General features: G+C 43.3%; 1 protein-coding gene across 3 annotated transcripts in view; it reads right to left on the bottom strand.

Annotated features, from left to right (window-relative positions):
- Positions 1–26,159, bottom strand: part of Syx17 (syntaxin 17) — a 35,160-nt gene extending 9,001 nt beyond the window's left edge. Inside the window, exons 1-5 of one of the 3 annotated variants that reach the window (XM_075876858.1) lie at positions 26,139–26,159; positions 22,127–22,322; positions 21,950–22,039; positions 21,271–21,321; positions 15,994–16,210 (exon numbers count right to left, since the gene is read on the bottom strand). In XM_075876858.1, coding sequence (XP_075732973.1) covers positions 15,994–16,210; positions 21,271–21,321; positions 21,950–22,039; positions 22,127–22,201 — 433 coding nt within the window. In that variant the 5' untranslated portion in view covers positions 22,202–22,322; positions 26,139–26,159. Of the gene's footprint in view, positions 1–15,993; positions 16,211–21,270; positions 21,322–21,842; positions 22,040–22,126; positions 22,323–24,586; positions 25,238–26,138 lie in introns of those variants that run through there. The other 2 variants (XM_037427203.2, XM_037427202.2) reach the window with 2 other exon arrangements.
- Positions 26,160–26,363: the final 204 nt, after the last annotated feature.

Below are 26,363 nucleotides of genomic sequence, written 5' to 3'. Positions count from 1 at the left end.
AAGCCCTAATTTGGGTGAAGGAAGCCCTAACTTGTTTGCATTGCCACATTAAATCAAGGGTTTACCAGAAGGCCACTCCTCTCGGTTATTAATTCGCAGTTGTCCAATATATATATATATATATATTACTCGCGTGCTGACCTGAAGGTCGCGGGTTCGATCCTGGCAGCGGCACTCACATTTCAATGAAGACGAAATTCTAGAGTCCTGCGTATACTGTGCAATGTCAGCAACGTAGGTGCACGAAAAAAAAAATCAGATGGTCAAAATTTCCACAGACCTCCACTAGGGCATTTCTCACAATCATATGGTGGTTTCGAACGTAAAACCCCAGATATTACTATAAACGGTTTATGTTTGATTCATGAAAAAAAGAACCGCTTGGCTTTAGCATGGAGATTGGTTGTGCGATTGGTTTAAAAGTTCCTTTTTCGCCTGGTTAGGTAGGATAGGTGGTGCCATCAAGCGGGGCCCACTTGAACCAGCATTCATGCATCCATGAATCATGCATTCTACTTCTGGTGTGAATGCATTGCAATGACGTAATTACGAATAGGTTCCCTTTTTGATAATTTTTTCCCTCAACAACGCTAAGTAAATACAAACATATTTATGACTGCTTGCACGACACATCACACGATGTCGACACCATCGTCCAGCAATCCTCCATTCCTACTAAAGTGACCTAGAATCGGGGAGTGTCCAAAGCGCCGGCACCCGCATGTTGCCGCGCCGCCGGATTTTTCAGATTTCCGCGCCCAGGAGCACACAAAAAGCGAGGGGCGTCTGCTACGCGCTGTAGTTTTTTGCACCGGGTTTCCACAAAGGGCACTTGAAGTCTACTTGGCTTTAATAATGTGGTGTGGGATAGAGTTTACTAACTTTTAAGCATTGTGTTAGTGCCTGGGGCAACAAGAGAATGCAAAAACTCAAGTTTCATTGAGTGCTCTATTGATGGAGCTCGAGAAAATTGGTGCGTGCGTAAAAACGCGCGAAATGAACAGGCATAAGAAAGGAACGAAACGAAACTTGTTCGCACAGCCAATCGAGCAATGGCATTGCGCATGCAACAAACAGGAGTAATAAAAACAAGGTAAATTACACGCACAGCCAGCTGAAATACTTACACGTTGTGATCGCTTCGCTCAACACTACATACGAGCACCAGTGCTGATGGTTACCACTGGTTTACTAGCCATTAGCAAGCTGCTTTGCTCGATAATTTGTTAGCCTCGACTAGCCCTAATTATTATGAACAGAGCAAACCAAGAAGACGTAAGAGAAACAAAAGAATGAGTTAGAACAGCCGTACGAACGCAATGATGTTCTTATGCATGAGCTTGACGCTGCAATTTCTGCCTCCCGCCGATCATCGGCACCAGGACCTGACGGAATCACGTATGCTGCACTCAACCATCTTGATACAGAAGCACGACGTATCCTGTTCTCTCATTATAACACCTCATGGGAGTCAGGAGAAGTCCCAGCTCATTGGAAATGCAGTCGCATTATTGCATTGCTAAAGCCAGGGAAGTGTCCATATGCACTTTCCTCCTACAGACCAATCGCCTTAGCCAGCTGCGTCGGAAAAGTGATGGAAAGAATGGTACTGTCAAGATTAGAGTGGCTTCTAGAGAGGAACAACTTCTTTCCTGCATTTATGAACGGCTTCAGAAGAGGCCGATCTGCCATTGATGGTGTGATCGACTTGATCACCAGCGTTGAAGAGGAAAGAAGCCGACGCAGACTAGTGGCGGCGGTCTTCTTAGACATTAAGGGTGCCTACGATAATGTGCTGCATTATGCGATCCTTGACGCACTGGAAGATTTCGACATCGGTGGACGACTGTACGCTTGGATTTTTAGCTACCTTAGGGACCGCACCATTTACATGACGACAAATCACGGAGACACCGATCTATATAAGGTTCATCGTGGTGTTCCTCAAGGAGGAGTTCTCAGCCCGATCCTATTCAATGTCACAATGATCGGCCTAGCAGCAGAACTTCCCAGCACGGTTAAGATCAGTGCATACGCTAATGACATATGCATATGGGCATCCGGAACTACTCGTCCGCAATTAGGAGCTCGACTACAGCGTGCAGTGACGATCACATACAAATATCTACGACGTCAGGGGCTCACTCTTTCAATCGACAAATGCGCAGTGCTTGCATTCACGCGCAAGCATATGTCGAAATACCCGATATTTATTAATGGGACAGCGATACCTGCTGTATCGCACCACAAGTTCCTTGGGCACGATTTTCTGTGATGCCAAACCCGCTTTGCAAACCATTAATTGCATCGTGAAGCAAGGTCCGTATTACAGCTTGGCAATAGAAATCACAGAACTTATTCAGGTTGCTTCAACAAATGGTCATCTTATAACTTTCCAGTGGATTCCCACTCATTGCGGCGTGATGAGAAACGAAGAGGCAGACGCTGAAGCTAAAAATGCATTAAGCAGTGCCCCTGAAGTACGCATTGCGTTTTCACGAGCTGACACGAACACCCTGCTTCACTGCGTGATGCGCAGCTACACACTTCAGCACTGGACCAAACCGGAACGGCGACACCAGCGACTTCACAAATGGGACCCGGAAATTAGGTTCCGCATGCCCCCTAAATTGAAACGGCAACTCACAAGTATGATCAACCGCATTCGTCTTGGTGTAGCGTACACCAGACGTTACGCACATATCATCGGTCGCAGTGACACCGGTCCTAATTGTGAACACTGTGATGTGCCAGAAACACTTGAGCACATATTTTGTGTCTGCCCAGCATACGCACGTGAACGACAAACACTGATTTCTTCTACTGAACTATATATATCGCAGTAGGTCATTAACTGATGAGACCATGTTGGGCCCTTGGCCACACACCAACAGTGCAACTGTGGTCACAAGAGCAGTTATAGCCTTTTTGGAAACAACTGGACTATGTGCGCGGCTATGAAATGTGTCTCTGCTAGAAAGAACACTACATACTCACCTCTCTATCTCACCATCCTCATCCATTAATCTTTCTTTTCCCCTTTCCCTTTCCCCAGTGTAGAGTAGCAGGCTAGAGCAAGCTATCGCTCAGGCCGACCTCTCTGCCTTTCTGTAAATAAACTTACCTCCTCCTCTCGCTTATGTACCTAGACTTAAAAATACAAAAGGGTACTATATGCAAGTTGTAGAAGACTATGTCTACTTAGGGCAGGTAATAACCGCGGAGCCGAACCCCGAGATTGAAGTAACTAGAAGAATAAGAATGGGGTGGAGCAGATTTGGCAAGCACTCTCAAATTATGACAGGTAGATTGCCACTATCCCTCAAGAAAAAGGTATATAACAGCTGTATCTTGCCGGTACTTAGCTACGGAGCAGAAACCTGGAGACTTACAAAGAGGGTTCAGCTTAAATTGAGGACGACGCAGCGAGCAATGGAAAGAACAATGGTACGTGTAACCTTAAAAGACAAGAAGAGAGCAGAGTGGATTAGGCAACAAACGGGGGTTAAGGATATCATAGCTAAAATCAAGAAGAAGAAATGGACATGGGCCGGGCATGTAGCGCGTAAACAGGATAACCACTGATCGTTAAGGGTAACTAACTGGATTCCCAGAGAAGGCAAGCGGGTTAGGGGGAGACAGAAGGTTAGGTGGGCAGATGAGATTAGGAAGTTTGTGGGTATAAATTGGCAGCAGCAAGCACAGGACCGGGTTAACTGGCGGAACATGGGAGAGGCCTTTGTCCTGCAGTGGACGTAGTCAGGCTGATGATGATGATGATGACTATATGCATGTATATATATGTACAGGCAGGCATGGTGGCGAAAGTGGTCGTAGCGTTGCAATAAGTCGAGTAGATCCTCTGTGAGACCGGTAACAAGGCAAGTGTTTAATTTGACAGTTTCGACCCGAGCCTGGCCTTCGTCAGAAATTCTTGACGAAGACCAGACTCTGGTCGAAACTGTTGAATTAAACATTTCCATTGTTACCGTTCTCACGGAGGATCTACTTGACTTATATATACATATATATATTGAGAGAGAGAGAGCTGTTTGGGAGCTAGCAGTGGTCACTCATGCGTGATGCGTCGGCTTTGTTTTTATCTACAAAGATCGCTGAATGTTTCCGCAAAATGCGTGCATTGCTTCAAGTCTTGACTATACGAACTAAATACAGTTTGATTGATTTGTAGGGTTTAACGCCCCAAAACTACCATATGATTATGAGAGACGCCGTAGTGGAGGGCTCCAGAAATTTTGACCACCTGGGGTTCTTTAACGTGCACCCAAATCTGAGCACACGGGCCTACAACATTTTCGCCTCCATCAGAAATGCAGCCGCCACAGCCGGGATTCGAACCCGCGACCTGCGGGTCCGCAGCCGAGTACCTTAGCCACTAGACCACCACGGCGGGGTGTAATGCGAAAGTAAAACGTGTCTTTACAGAAGTAGCTGAATGTTTACCGTACATTGATATAAGAGAGCTTGCGCAATGCCTATTGGTGCTTGAAAGCTATATCGTATGCGTACGGACCCGCGTTAATGCTTGGTAGTACACCTCCATTCTGACGACTAACGCCCGTGGTCAATGATTAGACCACCGCTGCGGGGCGACACCGCTGCGGGGCGACACAATAATAAATTTTCTTCATATTACAGCGAGGTTGGCTAATAGCGGCCGAAATATCACGCGTGTAGCAGACGACCACCGCCTTGATGCGGCTTTCACTGTGCAGAAAGCCCATGGGTCCGGCACGGTAGCACCGTGGCGCGGGAGTTCACTGCAGGAAGCCCTGACTCCTTTTTTGTATTCGCGCGGCCCTTTGGACACTCCCCCAATTTTAGGTCACTCTACAGTCAAACCCCACTACAACAAAACTGACGGGATACGGAAACAATTTCGTTGAAGCGAAAATTTCGTTGTAGTGAAATCGAAAAAATATAGCTGATCTGAGCTAGCAAAACCAAGAAACGTTTATTCTCAAAATTCAAAAAGTGTCGCTGCTTCCTATTCTTTCCCAGCAACGACACGACGTGATTCTCACCCATGTATAGCGAGGCCATGCTGAAAAGCACGCAGAAACAACGCCGGTGAACGGCGAACGAACCAAACAGTTGCATTAACACGTTAACACTAGCAGCAGTCCGCCGTCAACATGTGTCCGACAACGCCGAGATAAAGGCAGGGTATTGTGGAGCGGCAACTTCTATGCCGTTCTTATCATCTATCACTCCCGGCTAGCTGATTTTGTTGATAATGCGGACGAACAGCCGCTCTGATTAGTTACCATACTGGCCAAGCTCGAACATAATGATAAGAATCAGAAAAGGCATCGTTCAGCAGTTGCACCCAGCAGCTGCTTGAAGGAAACCATGAACTGAGCTTCACCTTCGAATCGTCTGCTGCCAAAAAGCAAGCAAATGGCTTACTTTTACTGCAAGGCAGAGTCAAAAAAGCAAGCCAGTGGCAAAAGCAGGGCAGTCTCATTGCCATCGCCATTAAGCCATGGTGGTGCCCGCGCTTGCTGAACAGCGGCAGTTTCTGGTGGTGCCAACGCGTGTTTTAAACTTTGTTGATGCATTTTCAGGCTCTGAAAATGCATCGAAATGTTAAAGATTGGGTTTAGTGCATAGCAATAAAAACCTGAGCCTGGAATTACATCGTGAAATTTTGTTGAAGCGGGACGACAGAAGAAAAGGTGTTCGTTGTGGCGTCAATCATTATGCATTGACTCCTATGGACTGCTGATGGGGAATCATGAATTTTTCATTGTAGCGGAAACTTTGTTGAAGCGGTGTTCGTTGTAGCAGAGTTTGGCTGTAATTCCTACAACTATAGTGGCTAGAAAAGTTTTGCTAGTGTCGCGAACTCGCGCCTTCCCCAGCGGCAGTGGGGAAACTGGATTCTATGCACCACATGGCGGGTTCGTCGCTGGTGCGCTGCTGAATGGTAACGATGGTTGACGGCAGGGTGCACCTGGCATGGCAGTACAACAGCGTCATGGTCTCAGAAATGTTATCCAATACATTTACTTTAGCAGGTGATTTGAATGTTCACTGTAATCTCAGAGGCTGATCAATGAGGTAGACAGTGACAATTTTATTTTTGCAGACCATATGAAAGGTCTTCTACAGAACCGCATATGCAGGTGGGCACTGGCAGCCCGACATATTTTTTGCGTTGCACATAATTTTAGCTGTCTTGACATGAAATTTCCCTCACAGTGCAGTTTTAATTGCACAGTATTTCTTCTAAGTGCTCAAATTGTGAACAAATGCGTTATGAGTATTTCTATCTATCGATCATCTAGCCACCAACGTACGCCTGAATGCTGTAGTTGTCTTCTGCTTAACCTGGTATAAACCAAAGTTACTAAATGAGTACGTGAGTGTATGACAAACTCGAGTGGTAGGTCACGAAATGTATAACGTGATATTCTTGTCCGTACGTCGTAAAATCTTTTTCCTCAGTCACGTGTGACCCATACCCGCATACCACGGGCATACCATAGAATGCTGGATATATGCGCTGCACGCATGTTTGAAGAGTGGGATTAGATGCCTGCTTCTCAAAAAATTTGAATGAATGCAAAGAACAAAAATTATGTATACATCTGGAGTAACCTATCCCAAAGCCCCGCCTATGGTTGAAGATTCTGTGGAAAAGGTTTTTAGTAGTGATGTAAGGGCAATGTAGTTGCGGTATTGGCCAACCGCTTTTATAAGAATGCAGTAAGCATTACACATACACTACTATGACTCTATACTTAAGCGTTGCATGCATTGCAAGTACTTTAACATGCAGTTCTTTGCATGAACTTGCGTGTGCTGCTTAGCGTGGGTAGAATTACGAGATAAGATGGTGCGCTAACCTTTAGGAGCGAGTACACTCCACGTCCCTCATGAGCCCCCAATTAGTTAACTACTACTCAATCAACTCAAAGGCATATATATATGCATCTCGTAACACTATGCTCAAAGCCCAAAATCTGGCGTCGCATTAACTCAAAATTCCTGCCATGTGTGAGGGCCCCCAAAATTTTGTACACAGAAATTTTGAACATCTGGTGTTCTTTAACGTGCACTGACCTTGCAGAGTGCACGGGCCTCTGGCAGTTCGCTTCTATGAAAATGCGGCCGCCGTGGTCGGGATGAAACCAAACGCAACGCCATGGGTGGGCACTGGGGCTGGAGCTCCCCCCCCCCCCCCCCATTTTATCCCCACCCACATAGCCCCCAAAAGGGAACATAGACATAACAAAGTGACTACTCACTTATTGTGGGTGTCCCCCCCCTCCCTCCTGTAAAATAATCCTGGCACCGCCCCTGGATCCAACCCACATCCCTCGGGTCAGCAGTCCAGCACCGTAACTACTACAGCACTGCGGCAATTTCATTGTATCCCTGATGCATACACAGAGAGCACCACGCAGCGACAAGGTTTTTTATGACGAGCCCATTAAGCGAGCTCATATGATTAAAAACTAAATGGGTGGGTTGAAAAAAATGGGAAAAAGTTATGCCTGCATAATCTCTGCTAACGAAAATTTAAGGAAGTGCGAGGTTAGCGGCACCGGTTTCCTGTAGAACTTGGATCTGGCGCTGGTATTTTCGTAGCTGTTGCAGTTTTATTATGAGCTGGGCCTTAGAAGTTCGCATTATGTTCATGTGCAACTGAAAGTCTTTGTAACCAATTCAAGGCACCATGTGTAAAAAGAAAGAACTTGTTTTGTGTCAATATGCAAAGAAAGTACATGCGAAGAAAAGGTACGTCCCTATTCAGAGCTTTTGTGGAATCAGTACAACAGCTAGAGTAGGCGCAAAGCATCAAGAGAGGTTCCTATGTGTACATATACAGTAAAAGCTCGTTAATTCAAACCACAAGGGAAAGCCGCCTCAGTTCGAATTAATGAGAGTTCGAACTAACGAAAGTGACAAACAACAATAGTACACTGCGAGTAGGGCATAACAATTTATTTTTTGAAAAAATCTGTGAATGCGGTCTGCCTTCTTTCCTTGAAGGCGACAGCCAGCACTTTTTGCTCTAACGAGTGAATTTGGCGGAAGGCCTATTCTCCGCCTTCTTCAAAACTTGAGAAAACACGGGCGGCATTCAATCCGGCCATGACTTCCACAGCAGAGGGCCGCACTGGTGCTTCGTTCTCCTCTTCATCATCGTCACTGGCAGCGACAGGTTCTGGACTTCTCACCTGACATATTATGTCGCCATTCGTGAGTGCACCGCACACCACTGCACTTGAGTCTACATCAATGTATTCCGCAGAGCAGATGTCTTCCAAAACGTCCGCCATGGGGGCAGTACTGGTGGCTCGTCAGCTTGCAGAGCTACGATGCTGAAGCCACAGTGGCGAAAGCAATTTGCTATCGTAAGCGCTGTCACTTGCTATTAAGCATGCACAAGCATGTGTAGTGCACTTGGAGCGTCACTTGTTAGTTATTGCACAAAATAATCCGTTCCAACAAAGTTGTCCACAAGAAGCAGGACTTTGCGGTCACAGCGTTCGAACTTCTTGTCAAGCTTCCCTAGCCACTGCGCGAACTATTCCCGATCATCCAGGCCTTTTTGTTGGCCGTGTAGTCTGATGGGAGGGACCGCATGTTCTTGAAGCAACGAGGACTTCTCGATTTGCCTATCACAAACAAAGACAACTTCTCGGTCCCGGTCATGTTCGCAGCAACCATCACAGTTATCCATTCTTTACTTTTCTTCCCTCCCGTGCACTTGTCGCCTTTATACGTGATAGTTTTGGTGGGCAGCAATTTGAAAAATAAGGCAGTTTCATCCGCATTAAATATGTCCTGCAGAGAATACTTTATGTAGCCTTGAAGCACTTCGGAGCACCAATCTTCACACGTTTCCATGTTGACGGCATTCATTTCACCCGACACAGCACGGGAAGCGAGGTCGTAGCGCTCGCGAAAACGGTGCAACCACCCATCTGAAGCAGAGAAGTCGTCGTAGTCTAGCTGCAGGGCGAAGTCCGCTGCCTTTGCCAGCATGACTGGCATATCCTTTTATTCAAAGGAGAAGCGCTTTCTCGAGGTCAGGATACTTTGCGGGCCGCAACCTCCTCCTTTTGCTCGCAACTTCTGCCTCTAAGGCGTCTTAGTCCTCCTATTTTTTATATAAATATATAGCATCGTTTTCGGTATCCCATGCTTTTTCGCGATATCTTGCTTAGGCAAGAGTCCGGCGTCGTCTTCCCGCAGGATATCAGCTTTCTCCTGAAGTGTTTTGGCACGGTATTTGCCGCGGGCACACGCCATCAAGTCGGAGCAGCAGAATCGCGACAGACGGGAAGCTATTACCGGCGCTACCGCAACAAACGTTAGCCGAGGCCTAACACAAACACAAAGAATCGTGACAGCCGGAAGCTACTCGCAGCACCATAGCCTCCTAGATTTCCCTTGCCTGCCGGATGAGCGCGAAACGCCCGTCATCTATGGCGGCGCTGGCTACGTAGGGGTAAGGGTCTTTGTACTTAGCCTTTGAGATCGGCAATTTCGGCGTTTGCTACTATTTTCAGAGGCTTTGCCTAGTATTGAAGAAGCTGCTTATTAAATGACGGCGTCACTTACGTCGGGTTAATTAAAATTACATTTACGCCTTTTTAAAACTTTTTTTACAATATTTTTGTTGCATATAAGCTCCAAAAACATAAAAACTTATTTGAAGACACCCCTACTTAGGTGGCGCCACCACCATAGTTCCGACGGCGGCCGTTTTCCAAGTGACTGCCGATAATCCGGCAGGCAAGGGAAATCTAGGAGGCTATGCCCGGCACCAACAACCGAGGTGTAGAACGCACGCCCGAGACAGAGACTGCAGAGAAGGCTGGGCGAAGCTACGACGCACCCGATTTGCTGTGTGCTGGTCATGCCATCTGCTGTCTAACAGCGACAACTACGCAGGATTTTCAAAGGCTTTTTATGGCGCCAGTATGTGGCATCCTGTAGGCCTGAACCTGCCCGCATAGTCCTCAGACCTTTTTTTCCTCGTTTACAATTTATCGGTGCCATGTGGGCGAACACAATGCACTTAGGCCGCAATTACAATACTTGGTTTCAACGCGAGGAACCCATCGCGGTGCTGGCTGACACGTGCGTACAAAGCACGTCAATGAGCCACTGTGCCCTCTGAATGCTGTAGCGTAAAAAATCTCTCAGCCTCACCGCCTCGTTCAGGATTCTAGGAAAACCTTTCTAGCAACTATACTACAACCCTTTGAGCATGTCGGCGGCCACTCAGGAAAGGTGGCCCACATTGGGCAATGCAACTGCGCAAATGCCGTGTGGACCCCTAAAACCTGATTATGTTTCAAAATAAGCATTTACTTGGCACGAAAGTAACACTACGTGGTATCTGCATAGCTATTTAAACCATCCACGACTTAGTATGTGCCTTTAGTGTCCCTTTAAAAAACATCCAGATGGTGAAAATTTTCGGAGCCCTCCACAACCACGTCTCTCATAACCATATCACAGTTTTGGGACGTAGAACCCCAGATATGTGTGTGTTTGTGTGTATACAGGCTATTTCAAGAAATGTGTCCAAGATCCTAAAAAAAATCAGGCAAATGCGATATTTGTTTGCTGCCTTCACAAGTGACTTTTTTAATAGTGGCTTGCATCTTAAAAGGACTAACAACTGGCCAGAATGTGTGATTAGATCATAGTAAAAATGAAAAGACTATGCAGTGACAGATTCCAGTATTCTTTTATTAATGTTGTGACTAGTATTCATGTTTTGAAACCATGCTTAAAAGTAACCAAAAACCATTATGTTGCGCAGACTAGCAGAAGAGCCGTGAAGCTGGATCATGGAATACGGAATCGATCACTTTGCTATACGTAGTGGCGTAGTCTGATGTTGTGTATGCTAGCCCTGTTCAATTCTGTGCTGCTTGCATCGTAAAAGGTGTGCGGTGAGAAGCAGCACTGCTGTCGCGTTCGCCAGCGAACCAAGTCAAGCTGCGGTGCATGCACGCAGTGTGCATTAAATCATCGCGCTTGAACACGAACCGCTCTCACGCTCTTTTTTTTGCAACATGTACATGTCTTCATATTCACTGCAGATAGAAAAATTCTGATTCAGATTACAAATGTTACATGGCACTTTTCACTTCACCATTCTGTGATTAGTCTCACCGAGCAATAAGCTTTTCGTTGCGTGAAAAAATAGGTGCCGTAAAAATTGGTTGTGGGACCTTTCAAGACAGTTGAAGACATCATGTGGGAATGTAGTTTAAGATAATTATTTAACTGTTTAACTAGTGAAGTTATGCAGCTATGTCAAATGGGAGAACTGTAATTCTCCATGCAACAAACGCATTGCTGCTTCAAGGTATAAAAAAAGGCAGCCTTTATTAATTACTGAAGCATAATGCGATTCAGGTAAATTCAACAGAAACCGATGCACCGATGAGCGCTGCAAGGAGACGACTAGAATGACGTCAGTGTTCAAGACAAGAACAGCCCACACACCCACATAACGAAGTCGGTTGATGATTGATGTAATAATGCTCATTCATTCTGGACGTCTCAGACATATGGCAGTTTCACTCTTCCGTCTTTCGGGAGTTCATTACTTTGCAATTATTACTAAAAGCCACTTTTCGAAATTTTAAAAGCCGCCAAGAGTTCTTCACATGAATTACTTGAATCCTCCTTTTTATCTAACTCTGCTAAATAAAAATTTATTTTGATTTTCTTAATTGCTGCCTCAAATGATGCCTTCAACTATCATAACATGCCTCCTACTAGAGGAAAAGCCATTGTGATAACAGCGAGCAAATACTATATTCTCCTGATATTTTAAAGGATATTGGACACATTTCTTGATATGTATATTCTCACAATCTTATCATGACAGTGCACTACCGGAGGACTGGAGAACTGCTTCCATTATTCCAGTACATAGAGTCGGCGATAAAAACTCATCTAACTAATGTTCCATTAACTAATGTTCAATCTTGTTAACTTTCTTGAGGATGATACCTTCTTCTCAACTCAACTCTGCATGGCTTTCGAAAATATCTCTTGTAATAATACTCAATTTCTGTTACTAACAATTTGCATTTTTTTTGGACTCTGCTTCTTTAACTGACCGTGTATTTCTTGACTTTGCTAAAGCATTTATTAAAGTTAACCATTCACTGCTTTTACATAGACTAAGTGTGCTAAAAATTAACCCGGCAGTTTTTTACTGGATTCGTGCCTTTCTTTCTTCTTGTGTTCAATTTGTTAGCACTAACGACATTAATTTTAGCACTGCACCGGTTGGTTCTGGTGTTTCTCAAGGATCAGTACTTGGCCCTCTGCTATTCCTAATCTACATAAATGACTTAGCTACTACTGTTACTCCCAGAATTGTGTTTCGCTGATGACTGTGTAATTTATCGTAAAATATCTAATGACAACAACATTTGTTCTCTACAAGCTGATCTCAATAACATACAGGAGACTTGTGATAATTCAAACTCTGATAGTTTATACTTTCAGTTAATTACAACAAACATCAATTTTTTGCTTGGCCCTTTATTCTTTCGATGTATTTAAAAGCCTCTTTCAAACTCCATCATTCGGTTGATTCATACTTTTTGCAGGTCCATACCAGAAAATATCAGCTGCTTTTTCACTACTATTTAAAAACGTGAGTGCTTACATAATCCTAACAGTCTAAAATTGAAAAATAAGCACCTGAGGCCTTCAAAGAAAATGGCTTTGCAATTAAATAAACATTTGAAACGAAGCACACGCATGGTAAACCGTGATGCTTTTCAATTGGTATAGAGAGCTTTACGCTGCAGGCACATACCTATAGCAATGAAGCAGTTGGCAATTCACGATTTCTTTAAAAGGTCTGATCAGCAGTAAATGACCAATAAACTTGTAGACTTTACACCTCTGCTTTCTGTTCACTGTGTGCAGTCAGGGCTTCAAAGCACTTCAAAATTTTTATATGTGATGAAATCAATGCCTAATCATAATGTGTGGTGTCATGTTACCCAGATTTATCCATCTGAGAACTTCTTGATAATTCAAACAAAACTTAGAGGTCGTTTCGAGTTTGAATTAACGATACTTGACTGTACTTCATTGGTGTCATATTTAGAAAATGGAACTAAACACTGAAAAATGGAAGTTTATTAGAGGTCACTTCGAGTTTGAATTAACGAGATTCGACTGATTGATTGATATGTGGGGTTTAACGTCCCAAAACCACTATATGATTATGAGAGACGCCGTAGTGGAGGGCTCCGGAAATATCGACCACCTGGGGTTCTTTAACGTGCACCCAAATCTGAGCACACGGGCCTGCAACATTTCCGCCTCCATCGGAAATGCAGCCGCCGCAGCCGGGATCCGATCCCGTGACCTGCGGGTCAGCAGCCGAGTACCTTAGCCACTAGACCACCACGGCGGGGCAACGAGATTCGACTGTACTTCATTGGTGTCATAATTGAAAAATGAAACTAAACACTAAAAAATGGAAGTCTATCAGGATTTCTCGGTCGAATGCAACTTGTCCTACTTACTTTCTTCATAGTGACCCCTTTGAAAGTGTAGCATCTTACGGGTACTTGGTAACTAGCACTCTGTCCAGGAAATTAACTACAGAACATAACATCCAAGACTAGCGAAACTCTGGGTTACCTTTGAAGGAACTTCCCTCTTGCTCCATCATCACTAAAATTATTAATATATACCACAAACATCTGGCCTCAAATAGAACACACTGCATCTGCATGGGACTATCATCAGGTAACATTATCTCGCATGTAAGAATCCATTCAGAACCGTGCAGCTCGTTTAATTTTGGCTAATCACCATCAATCAGCTAGTGTCATTTAAATGAAAGCATGTATAATCTTGATCTCCCTAGCTGTCTGCCAAGGTACAGTCACATTTGTCTGTTTCATCATTTTTTTATCACAATACGATCTTTTGTTCCCAATTAATCGAACCTGCTCTCTTCTCGTCATCGCAATCACCAACAAAAGGTCACAGTCCCTCACTGCCACACAGTAACAAATGCCCAATCATCTCCAAAGAACTCCTAATGATAGGAATTCCCTGCCTGCGTATGTAACAAGCATCTCTGACTCCACTATATTTAAGCATATTTTTAAAACAATAATTACCTAATTACCACCTCTTATGTTTTACTCAACAATTACTTTATATTGATTATTGCCTTCACCCGTTATTAAAAATAAAAGTATTGTTTATTCCTTACTTTTTATCAAGTTTTATGAAGTTGTTAGTTGTACTCATTCTTATGGATCAATCAGTTGCTATACTTGTGTGACATGTGCTTTGTATTCCTAGTTTTTTATTGTTGTACATTGCCCGCTCCCCTCTGAAATGCACTCTGTACCCTGACGGTAAAAATAAAATAAATACCAAATATTTTTTGTACCAAATGTATCAAACATGCGAGTGTAAAAGAACCGCACGTCTTTTTTTAAACTATTAACCGGAACTGAATGAAACCATTGACAGGGTTTACCATCACATAATGCTCACTAGGGTATCTTTATATTGTGGTTAACTGGTTAATAATTAGGATCACTTATGCAAAGATGTGAGCACTATTCACTTTGCAGCCAAGTGTTTGCATTGTAGAAGACATTCCAAAATGATCAGTAACATTTTTTGTGTAATAGAAAGCTTGTATAAAATAAATATTGTTAGGTAAGGTTGGACAACAAGTGATAACTGCAGACTGAGGTATACAAAGGCATGAAGTCACGTGGATACAGATAGAGCCATAATGACAAGAGGACACAGATAGGTAATTGATTGATTGATTAATATGTGGCATTTAATGTCCCAAAACCACCATATGGTTATGAGAGACGCCGTAGTGGAGAACTCCGGAAATATCGACCACCTGGGGTTCTTTAACGTGCACCCATATCTGAGCACACGGGCCTACAACATTTCCGCCTCCATCGGAAATGCAGCCACCGCAGCCGGAATTCGATCCCGCTACCTGCGGGTCAGCAGCTGAGTACCTTAGCCACTAGACCACCACAGCGGGGCATAGATAGGTAAGACTGACGAGAATCGATAAGAGAGATATACCTAAAAATAATAACAGACATGAAAGAAACATAACTCTAAACAAAATGATGATGTAAACACGTAAAGACTTTTGCCACGAAAGTCATCTTGGGAATCAATAAGGAACTCCATGGAGCTTTCCTTTCATTTGTGCTGTTCATACTACCAGTGTTGTACAAGCGAGTGTTTGAATTAGAGTGATATGTTTGTGTATGTGCCCATGCATGCAGATGCAAATTTCATTAACTTAATTAGGTATCCAAATGTCTACAGAAATACCCAAAATTTAGCAAACTATGAACATGTTCATAGGTGTTATAGGCATTGCCATAGCTACCAGTGTTTTGCTTTTAGGCAAAACTTCACTTCTTCTCTTTTCTCTCCTGACTTTCCTATTATTTTTTCACGGCATTTCGGTTGGTTTATCGCAGTAATGTAGCAGTGATGGTGCTTGGCTGCTGACAAGAAGGTCGTGGGTTTAATCCCAACCGTGGCGGTCGTATTTCGATGGAGAGGAAATGCTAGAGACCCGTGCACTGTGCGATGTCAGTGAGCATTAAAGAACACCAGATGATTAAAATTAATCATAATCATATCATGGTTTGTGATGTTAAATACCAGTTAACATTATTCCCTTTCTGTTCATTTTTTTTCATTGAGTTCATTCCATTCAAGCACTACAATCAGCATCATTTGAGGAACACACTCTCTCTATTACATGCTGAAAGCAACTGAAGAGCAGCTGCAATGAGGAAAGTCAGTATTAGTTATCACAGTTCTTAACTTTACAACTTCAACACTCCAGAAAGGTACTGAAAATGGTTGCAGTGTGTAAACTCAAAACTTTGTCTCTGTTACAAAGCAGATTGATAACATAGTGAAAATAATTTCGAGGATGGTTACCTAGAAATCCAGCACCGAGTGCACATCCAAGGGCCATCTTGGTGCCTATAACCAGGCCCACAGGACCCCCCAGGGTCAGGCCCACCAAAGCCCCTGTTAGTGGAAAGAAAGCTCTGCGCAGCATAGCTGCTCGTGCCAGGTGTGTTACGGCATGCTGCACTTGCTCATCAGCCTCTGTCACATTGGCCTGAATTGTCTCAACTTTTTCTCGCTGAGCCTGCGTGATACAAATGCAATTCACTAATGCATGATTGGCTACCCTTGTGGTCTGAAAGCAAGACAGACATGCAAATTGAATCTATGCTGCACATGCTTAAATAATGTACTCTAAAGGAATGCATGAATGACAAGAGAAAGCCCTTAAGTGAATAATGAAGTGGCAATGCTCATTATAAATGCTTGACACCTCAAAGGGGCCCTGTAAGGCTTTTTCAAGTAGTCACGAAATGGACTCACTAAAGGAGCTTATTGCCTCACGAATTCACCGCTGCTAAAAAATTTTCGAATCTGCCCAGTACGAGCGGAGTTACGAAGATTTGTTGCACGTTGTAATTCTATTCTCTTTCTTTTAGTCCCGATAAAAATGGTACAAACTATGTAGAGAAGGATGGCACAGCGAGAGAAAATATGCTGCGCACACCTCGTGACGAGCACTTTTTTTTTAATGTGAGCATTTCAGTATGGTCGCGCGCACACACGGATAAGGCGCGGCCTTCTGCGGCTGCCCCAGTAACGACTGAGTGAACCATGCTCAAATCAGTGAATGACTGATACATTGGCTGTGAAGAATGATTTTTGAGCTTGTAGCGTCATTTGTTAATTGATAGAAGGGGAAATAATTTTTAGCTGACTGAGAAGTTATTGTGAATTACAGGCAACGTACTGTGATGAAATGTTTGGGTCCCGTATTTTTTGGAGCCTCGATTACCGTTCAGAAGAGTTTTGTGACCACGCTCAAAAATGTGTTGCAGGGCCCCTTTAAGTTAACCTGTGGTAATTTAACACATGTGCCAAAACTGACAATATGAAATCAGAATGACTGTGCCTTCTCAATGGACATGCCTCCATAAAAAAAATCTATGATTGAGTGCACTTATCACTTTATGTGCTATAATATGGCACCACCAATGAAACATAAAAGATTCACCAACAAAAATTTCCATAAAGCATGCTGCAGATGCTTAGAATGCAAAGAAATGAAAGGATTCAGATATGATCGAAATTATGACTGTTACAAGATCTCACAATCAAAAACACTTGTAAGGGATATGACTGCCCATAATACTGAGCACAAAGTGAAGTTTACAGAACTCAACAGAAACAGGATGAGTCCCAATACAAGCAGGCTCACAATACATAAAAAGCAAAAAAAAGAAAGGAACCTGAACTACACTGGTTCAACCAGCAAATTACAGCAAAAGAGAGTTTCAGACAAAGAGGCCATTGTTACCATTGAGACTATTAAAGACGATAGTCTTTTTTAGGGACCTTTGACCAAAAAATTTTGCTCTGTCTGTCTGTGCATTTGTCTGTTTGTCTACACTTAACGGCATCGGATACTTGAAACCAACGTTTCTAGACTAGGTAAGTTGCAAAACTGAGCGATGTTGCGCGGCGCCGCCGCTGCCAGCAACAAATGTGGCGCAGCTGTCGCATCCGGATTCACTCACTGCATGCTCACTCACAGAACACCTAGCTCACTCATGTCACTCCCGTAACCTCCATCACCTGTGCATGTTGCAGTGCGTCAATATCTGTGGAGGCTTCTTTCTCCGTGAACAGTTTTGTGCTTCAGCGTGCCCTGTTCTGCTTTGTATGTGTTGCGTGTTTTCATCATGCCCTGATGTTGCGTTCTCGGCTGTAGAGTAGCTACAGGAAATGAGAGACACCACGACATTTCTTTTGTGCCCACATGTACTTGAGCAGCGAGAGGTATGGAACCCCGCTATTGCTCGTGCGGATAAGAAACTGCTCAGCACCTCACGTGTGTGTGATATGCACTTTCATGAGAAGGACATCCTGAAGACTTTCACTCACGTCATATGGTAAGAAGGTACAAATCGTAAGAGGAAAGTGGGACCTCGTCGAAGGATGCGTTTCACGAATTTTCCCGAATTTGCCTGCATACCTTGCCCGCTTACCTTTGTCGCGGGGCCCGTGACGAAGAAGCAAAAGCTGCCTGATAGGAGTGGGGTATTTTCCAGAATATCATCGGCGAAAAAGAATAGACTATCTCCAAGCACTGAGCTCGAAGAGAGTGAAATAAGTCTCGACATGCCGTCAACTAGTGGTGTCATTTCGCTTCAAGACATCGAAAACGTTTGTTTGCATGCTGGCGGAAAGTTGTTGAGAATGGCGAGACAAGACGTCTCGTGGTGTTTCTAGGGCTCAAAGAAAAAAAGAGCGCAATTTGTGGAGAAATGCGTTGTCGTTGCAGAAGACATGACAGTCACCATTAGCAGCCGTCACCATCGCTAAGCAGTCGCCTGGCAATGCAGATACCATAACCCAATGAGCCGAACTTCTGGAGGACATAGAAAAGCTGCTAGTGTGTTCATGTAGTCCCGATGCGTCAGCAGGCAGACTCGTGAGTAATGACTACGAAGTGCTCACCGATACCCCAAAGTGCGGTCTCTGCTCGAAGCTTTGGTCGCAGCTGTGTTAACAGGTTTCATTAGAGGAACTCCAGAAGAAGCAGAGGGAAGACGTGCTCAAGATAATGGCCACACGCGTAGCTTTTCGATGGTCTAAGTTGCTAAAGAATGTGACTGACATGAAAAAAAAAAAAAAAGCTGACAGGAGATTGCGCCACATAGTTGCAATTTATTTTCAAGCCCGAAAAACACAGCCACAAAAGAGGATGCCAGACATTGTAATTGGGTTTTTCGTGTCTAAAAATCTATTGCGAACGTACACCAACTAGCAACTAACCGACAGACTCGTATGTTATGCTATATATATCAATCATTGTTTATTGTGGGCAGTTTAGAAAACCTTAATTATACTGTGTTTGCCTTACACCGCTAAATATTACGCAGTATTAAGTTTCTGCGGCAGCACAACAAATCTCGATATTTTACTGTTGGCAAAGCTTTTTCAGAACGGCCGCCACGGCATCTTGCCACGACGACTATGCGTTTTCGTCTGCTAGCAGAAGCTTGTTGCGCCGCCAGTGCCACCAAACCGGAAGGTGTCCCGGCGCCATGTGACGAGTAGTCTGTCGCAAGGAGTTTTGGAACTTACCTAGTCTAGAAACGTTGCTTGAAACGGCCGACCCCATCCGCAGCGCCCACCTATGTTGCACAAGGTTGAGCGTTCATGCTTGCGCAATTGTCAATTTAAAAGCAATTATTGCGCACGTCTGGGGCACCATAACAACACGTATATATTCTGCATGTGCGTCTCTTACTAGAAAAGGCATACATAAGTAATTTTAAAGACCGTAGCACTTAACACGCTGTGCTGACCATGCTACGCTTGCACGGAAAGGCGAGTGTTTCCAACGCTTTGCTAAAACGAAATGGTCGTGGCACCTACCCGTCGCCTTGCGTTCTCCACCTTATCACCTCTGTGATGGGGGCGCACACCCGTCTCAGAGCCACAGGCCACGCGCTTTGTTTTCTAAGACAACTGCCCGATGGCGCTTATGTCTCACATGTAACGGGACTTGATGCGCTCCTTCGCCTCCGCTGCACGCTCGAGGCACTCTAACGCAGCGCCTCTAGAATACCATTCACCGATTTTCTTGCACAGAACATCAAATAAATGTCTTGTTCACTCTCTCCACATGCAAGACTATTGTCTTTCAACGACATTTGCAGATTACATGCAGATACGGGGCCAATTTTTGAACAGTAGTTTTCAGTTCCTGTGAAAACTGCTTGCAGAACTTGTGCACACTCCGGAGTGGTTTCACGCACACACTAAACCATTGTTAGGTCAGCATCAGTGGCGTACAGCTTATGACGACTTATCATCTTTCTTCTCAAACAAATAATCAAACAAATAATCAAACAAATAAAAACTATGGGCTTCTACAAGCCAAAACAGTGATTTAATTGAGGCATAGAGTAGTGAAAGACATATGATTAAAGTGGTCCTCAAACACTTTTTTGAATAACCATGATATTAATTCACTAGAAGAGCTTATTGTCTCACAAATTCAATGCCGCAAAAACTTCAAGGATCCATCCAGTATGAGCGAAGGTACAAAGATTTGTCACACACTGCAATCGCTTTCTCTTTTCTCTCGTCCTAATGAAAGCGCTGGAAGCTAAGCAGAGAGGGACGGGAGGGGCAAACAAAATACGGCATGCACACTTCGTGACCTTGAGCACTTTTTCTTTTTTTTTTCTTTGAATATGCAATTTTTTTCAATGCGATCATGTGTGCACGCGTGGACAAGTGACAGCCTCCTGCGGCGATTTCTGTAACGACCGAGTGCGCCATGTTCAAATCAGCCAAAGGCTGATAGATGGGCACTCTACAAGCGATTTTTGATCGTCTTTCGTCATTTGTCAAGAGAAGAGAAAGCAATTTTTAGCTGACTTTGATATTTTATTGCGAATTCCAGGCTGCGTGCTGCGCTATAACATTTGGCTCGCGTGTTCTTGGGAGCCTCTACTACCGATCGGCAGGGTTTTCTGACCATGCTCAAAAAGTGTTACAGGGCCCCTTTAATATTGTCCACTTGCGGTTCGATAATGTGTACCAATCGCACTGCACACCAGGATTTGTGCACTTCGTTTTGCATTGGAACGTGGCTGCCATGGCCAGGATTTCATACGGCCCCATCATGCTTAGCAACATTGAGCCACCACTGAGCAACTATGATGGGTACCTATCGACTTATACAGGCAGTTTCAACAGTTGATTTGAAATCTGGAAGACAATTTGCATAGGTGTGCGAAGTTCCAAGCCAAAATGTTCAGTTGTTAACTTAAAGGACCAATTAGAAAGTTAAATTCACAGATTCAGAAAGTATTTTGAAGGAATACTGAAAAAAAGAATTATTTAAATTTTCTCTTAATTACATGTTAGCTATAGATATTTTAACAATGATACAGTTCATAAATTTCTTTGATGCATTACAAATGATCGAACACATAATGGCACATTAAATATGTACTCAAGGTGCAGTGTGGCTTCCTGACAGCATGTATATTGCAGTACACCATCAAAAATAGAAGTAATGATTTGTAGTGAAAAGGTGTGAAGGAGATAAGTAATGCTATCCAGGATTTGAAAACACTGTTGCCCAAAACAATGTATACTTACATAGACGAGGTCGCTGAAGTTGTGCATCAAATCATGCAGGTCATGTAGATCCTGAAATGACAAGCAAACAGATATATTAACCGATAAAAAATAAAAACTGTCGACTGCTAAGTTTACCAATCTATGAGGTGTTAGCAAATAGTTCCAGGCAAGACCAGAGCTAATATACATGTTACCACTGCATTTTAAAGCTATTTACAGCAGCTTTTATTTCAATTAAATGTAATGAAGTGTTTGCAGTAGTGAATTAAAAAAAAACACTTATTTTATATTGCTAAAAAAGTTTTAGCAGTACATAAATTTCTTGCTATTGCGCTTCACAAGCGCCAGTGAAAATGACAATGATGAGACATTTAAAACTGGAGGTGTGTGTTGGAGCTTTGGGTTGACATTTTGACAAGTGGACTTGTCTTTTTTAAAAAAAAAGGTTTTAGCCTTGAAAAAATACAAGTCCACTTGTCAAGACGTCCACTTCAGCACTCACCCCCTGATTACGAATTTATCATCGCAAGCTTTCATCGTCCCCCTTCTTGCCCTTCTCTTGAAAATGAGAAAGTATGTTATGACATTACCCTCCTCAATGAATTCCATGACTTAGAAGCAGCTGTGTTGTCAGGAATATGTTCAATGTAAAGTTTCTTCTGTATCATGGAAACACTGTCTAGTGAGGGCCCGTCACCTTCGGGAACATGTGCAGGTATGACTCCACGTGAGGATATTTCAGGCTGACCAAAGAAGTCAACAGCAGGGCTAGCAGGCAAACATACTTCTGGAATGTTAAAAAAAAATAAAGTAAGTAAAGCAACAATAAAAAAAGTAAGCAGCAATGAATAGCTCTGTAGAGCTATAAATTTACCTGTAAATGAGTGCACCTCTTGAAGTGTCGCCTCTGAAGCTGGTCGCACGAGACGTTTAAATTCTTGCAGATCATTTGGGTCTACCTGGTTACTTAGTGTTTCTAGCTCATAGAGCACAGCTTTAAGCTGCTTAACAGTAAGGGATGCTTTGATTTGCTCATCATGTAGTTTGTCCCACTGATTCAGTTTCTGGCACTGGAATAGAAATAAATATCATGATTCACTGAATTAGTACATAGCAACCTAAAAATGTTCTCTGAATATTAAAGAAATGAAAAATGTTCTACAATCTGAGCTCAGATTGACAGGCACTGCACAGATGGGAAGAATTATGCATATAATAATTGGAAAACAAGAGACATGAGCTTTAAGCTGTAAATAAGCAACACAGGAAGATGTAAGCTAGATAAGTTTTTGCATTGTCTGTCACAAAAAAAGCAATGCCACCAATTTTGCGAAATCTCACTACGAAAGACTAGGAGCACAGTGAGGGGTGTACACAGGCATACAGATTAGTCGAATAGGGCTTGGCATTGAAAGTGTCGACAATGTTTTCTTAGGCTAGTATAGGCATTGTTCACTGATGCACTGAGAAATGCTTGAGAGTGACCATCAATACTGCAAATCATCAATGCAGAGCCATTCAGCAAAAATGCTCGAACTTTCACCATTGTCTCATTTTTTAAGTTGAAATTGCCCATCTTCAAGTTGCAAAAATGTGCACATAAGCTGTTGCAGGTCCAATGAACCGAGAGTTCTTTACCTCGTCTAGCCTATTCAGTAAACATTAGTACCTCAGAATGCATTCAACACCTCTCGTCCTTATTTCAGTTAAATGCCATCAGACAACAAGCTTTTATACATAACAATGAGGTTCAGAACTACAATGTTGACTTTTATCAAAAAGAAAATCGACAGTTTTGCAGAAACAGCCTCAAAGACTTCCCCAGACATCATAAATTCCCCATGAACAGGCAGGCTATATGTAGTCAAATGAGTCTATAGTTACACTTCTGAATAAATGTTTTTACTGTCATATAGAAAAATAACACATGTACTAATTCAATCAATATCCAAATCACACGGCACACTGCCTGGTTTGGTACAGTACTTTCAATAAGTGTTGTGCAACACAAAAGACGCAACTCTGAAACCACAATTCTTTATAATAATTATAGGTGCACCTCTTAATGTGCACAAAAATGTCAGAAAAGATGAACTTTCAAGTTTTTTATCTGAATACAGGTGTAAGGACAAAGAATTGAAATTACAAACTTTGATAAATAAACAGTGCATTACTGTAATAAAATTGGAGGCTACAACATATTTTTACTTCGAAACTTGTGTTCTTTGAATCCAGGTCATTGTATTTATATTTAACAGCAACAAGGTGTTGACTTTTCTGTGTAAAATTTCTCCATATGCTAATATTTCGCAGTAATATTGAAATGACTGCTTATATCACTATTTGACAAAATGCAGTCAAGGAAGGTCCATTTGTTATACAATTGTTGCTCCTCAATAACAGCAAGATGTAGTAAAGCACTCTGCAGCTTTTATATGGCTTTCAAGCATTCTGAGCACACACCCTCTTCATGAGCATTTTTTCAACTTTTATTATTATTTGAAAGAATGTAAACTTGTTGCGCCCTAAAAAGCAAAAAAATATTAGCTTGTTTTTTTTCTTTTTTCGCCAGGGCAGGGCATGGCAAGTATAAAATGAACATGAACATACTGCATAGCCCGGGCAATCTTTTGTAATTAGTTGGCAGGACTCATGTATAAGACTGGATGGTGTTTGAAGTTTCAAAGCAAGACAACCACAGTGGTTGGCTCTAGGTGTTTTACTTGAATTGTCGTAACGCAAAAAGCTGACAGGCAAAATTTTCTACATTTGCTTGGCTACATCTACGCCTTGCGCTCATGCTAAGCCGCGACTGCATCGATGCGTTTTTATCACTTTTCAAGTTCACAAATGTACCCACATTTGTATGACCCAATATTTCAAGAAGAAACTGAAATAAGTGTAATGTGTAATGTGCTAATGTGCAACTTCTTCGCAAAGAATCCTTCGTCAAGTTGATGAAACTTGCAAGTCACGTAAACTACGTTGCAAATGCGTAATTCGTAACCAAGCCAGAGAAACAACGTCACTTCAAACGATTACAGCATCTACAATACACGTACACTTCAATAGATTACAAGGCTGTACGATGACATTATTGGTCAGCTACTCCTACGTATTGGTCGTAAGTTACTAGCACTTTTACTTCACTTCAGCAACTTTGGTGATCGTATGAGGTGCAAATTTACACCTTTGACATCGATCCTTATTACTTCCCCTCTGGCATAAGGTGTGAAATGCCACAGCTTTCGCAACTTAAGCCAGCACGCACACGGTTTAACTCTCACATAACTGAATACAAGCACATAAGAGTTTCGAGCGGATTAAAACGAACCTTCTCGATGATACTTCGCTGCTTCGAAAGAATGTCGAGGTGGTGCGGAATCGCTACTTTAGTGATTCGGTGAACTGCAAGCTTTACCCTCCTCAGTGGAAACTTGACGCAAGGTTTCGTTGCGTATCCGTCACCAGAGCCACCTCTTGAATGAGAATCTACCATTGTGTCCGCTGCAACCTGATCGACCTATGTAAATGGGTCGCTGTCTCTTGTCACACCCGGTCTCACTGTGAAGACGTCAACGAATGTCCACAATAACTAGTCACTTCCTCCTCTGTCCTAGAATGAGCGAACTGCGCGGAGTCATGCTCATTTAGGTTGACAAGATAAACATCACACGCGCGATTACGCGGTTACTCGATAATACACGGAACAGGTCGTGACATAGACGTACCCCTCACATAAGGTATTTAGGAAAATAGCGACGTTCCCACGTTCTGCGGCGCTTTTTGCAGGCATCACAAGATGGCGCCACCGTGTCATGTCGGTGGTCCAGTGAAAAACCAGGCGGGGCACTTGGTAACGGTTCAAACATAGTTCAGCTTTTTTGATCGAGTCACACAAACGACAGTGGCTACTCATGCGACGCAGAGGCGAACCCTGCTCAGCCTAGATCGTGACTGCCAGACGTGGTGGGAGTGGCTGGCGGAGTGAGCCATCACAGCTTCAGGTATGGTAGTCCCGCACAATATGACATGCTCAATGTACGTACTTGCGAAGGTTGGGAAATACAGTTTTTATAATCATAATTAAATTCCTGAAGCTGATACGGAAGAGCATCGAAACATACAAATGAAACGCATAAAGTAAACGACTGTGACTTGCGCAGTAAGAAAAATTACACCACGAAAGAATACCCACAAAGCAGATCGTTGCTCTGACACGGCGGGTCTGGAGGCACGTGTTCAAGCAGAGAGCGCATGTTGCAGTGTGTAGAGCACTTGGAGCAACGATGTCAGAGCACGTTAAAGAATGCCGGATGGTAAAAATTTGCAGAGCTCTCATTACGGCACGTCTCATAATCATATCGTGGTTTTGGCACGTGAAACGCCAGATAATAATGTAAAAGAAAGTCGTGGTGAATACATCCGTCATAGGAATCGGCATAACATGAAAGTAAGTTGGTATGTGAGGTTTAACGTCCCAAGACCACCATATGATTATGAGAGACGCCGTAATGGAGGGCTCCGGAAATTTCGACTACCTGGGGTTCTTTAACGTGCACCCAAATCTGCTTCATGAGCACACAGGCCTACAACATTTCCGCCTCCATCGATAATGCAGTCGCCGCAGCCGGGATTCGATCCCGCGACCTGCTGGTGAGCAGCCGAGTACCTTAGCCACTAGACCACCACGGCGGGGTGTAATGCGAAAGTAAAACGTGTCTTTACAGAAGTAGCTGAACGTTTACCGTACATTGATATAAGAGAGCTTGCGCAATGCCTATTGGTGCTTGAAAGCTATATCGTATGTGTACGGACCCGCGTTAATGCTTGGTAGTACACCTCCATTCTGACGACTAACGCCCGTGGTCAATGATTAAACAAACCTTCGAGGTAGCTGTAGTAGTTAACGAGGAGAGCGTAATCAGAGGAATCGTTGTTGTAGCTAGAAGGCGTCCCTGGTGGGGTTCAGAACTTAGGCTAAGGAAGCCACCCTAATCCCGGTGCACGTTGCGATCGTACTCTGCGTAAAGTGGCGTCCTTTTGGCTATTTGAAATGACATTCTGTCTTCTATTATCTATACCAACGACAACATGGATATTGAATGGGC

Source organism: Rhipicephalus microplus, chromosome X (genome assembly GCF_043290135.1).
Source record: "Rhipicephalus microplus isolate Deutch F79 chromosome X, USDA_Rmic, whole genome shotgun sequence".
In the NCBI taxonomy this organism is placed as follows: Eukaryota; Metazoa; Arthropoda; class Arachnida; order Ixodida; family Ixodidae; genus Rhipicephalus; species Rhipicephalus microplus.
The sequence above is the reverse complement of the archived record's forward strand: the minus strand, read 5'-3'. Positions and strand labels throughout refer to the sequence as shown.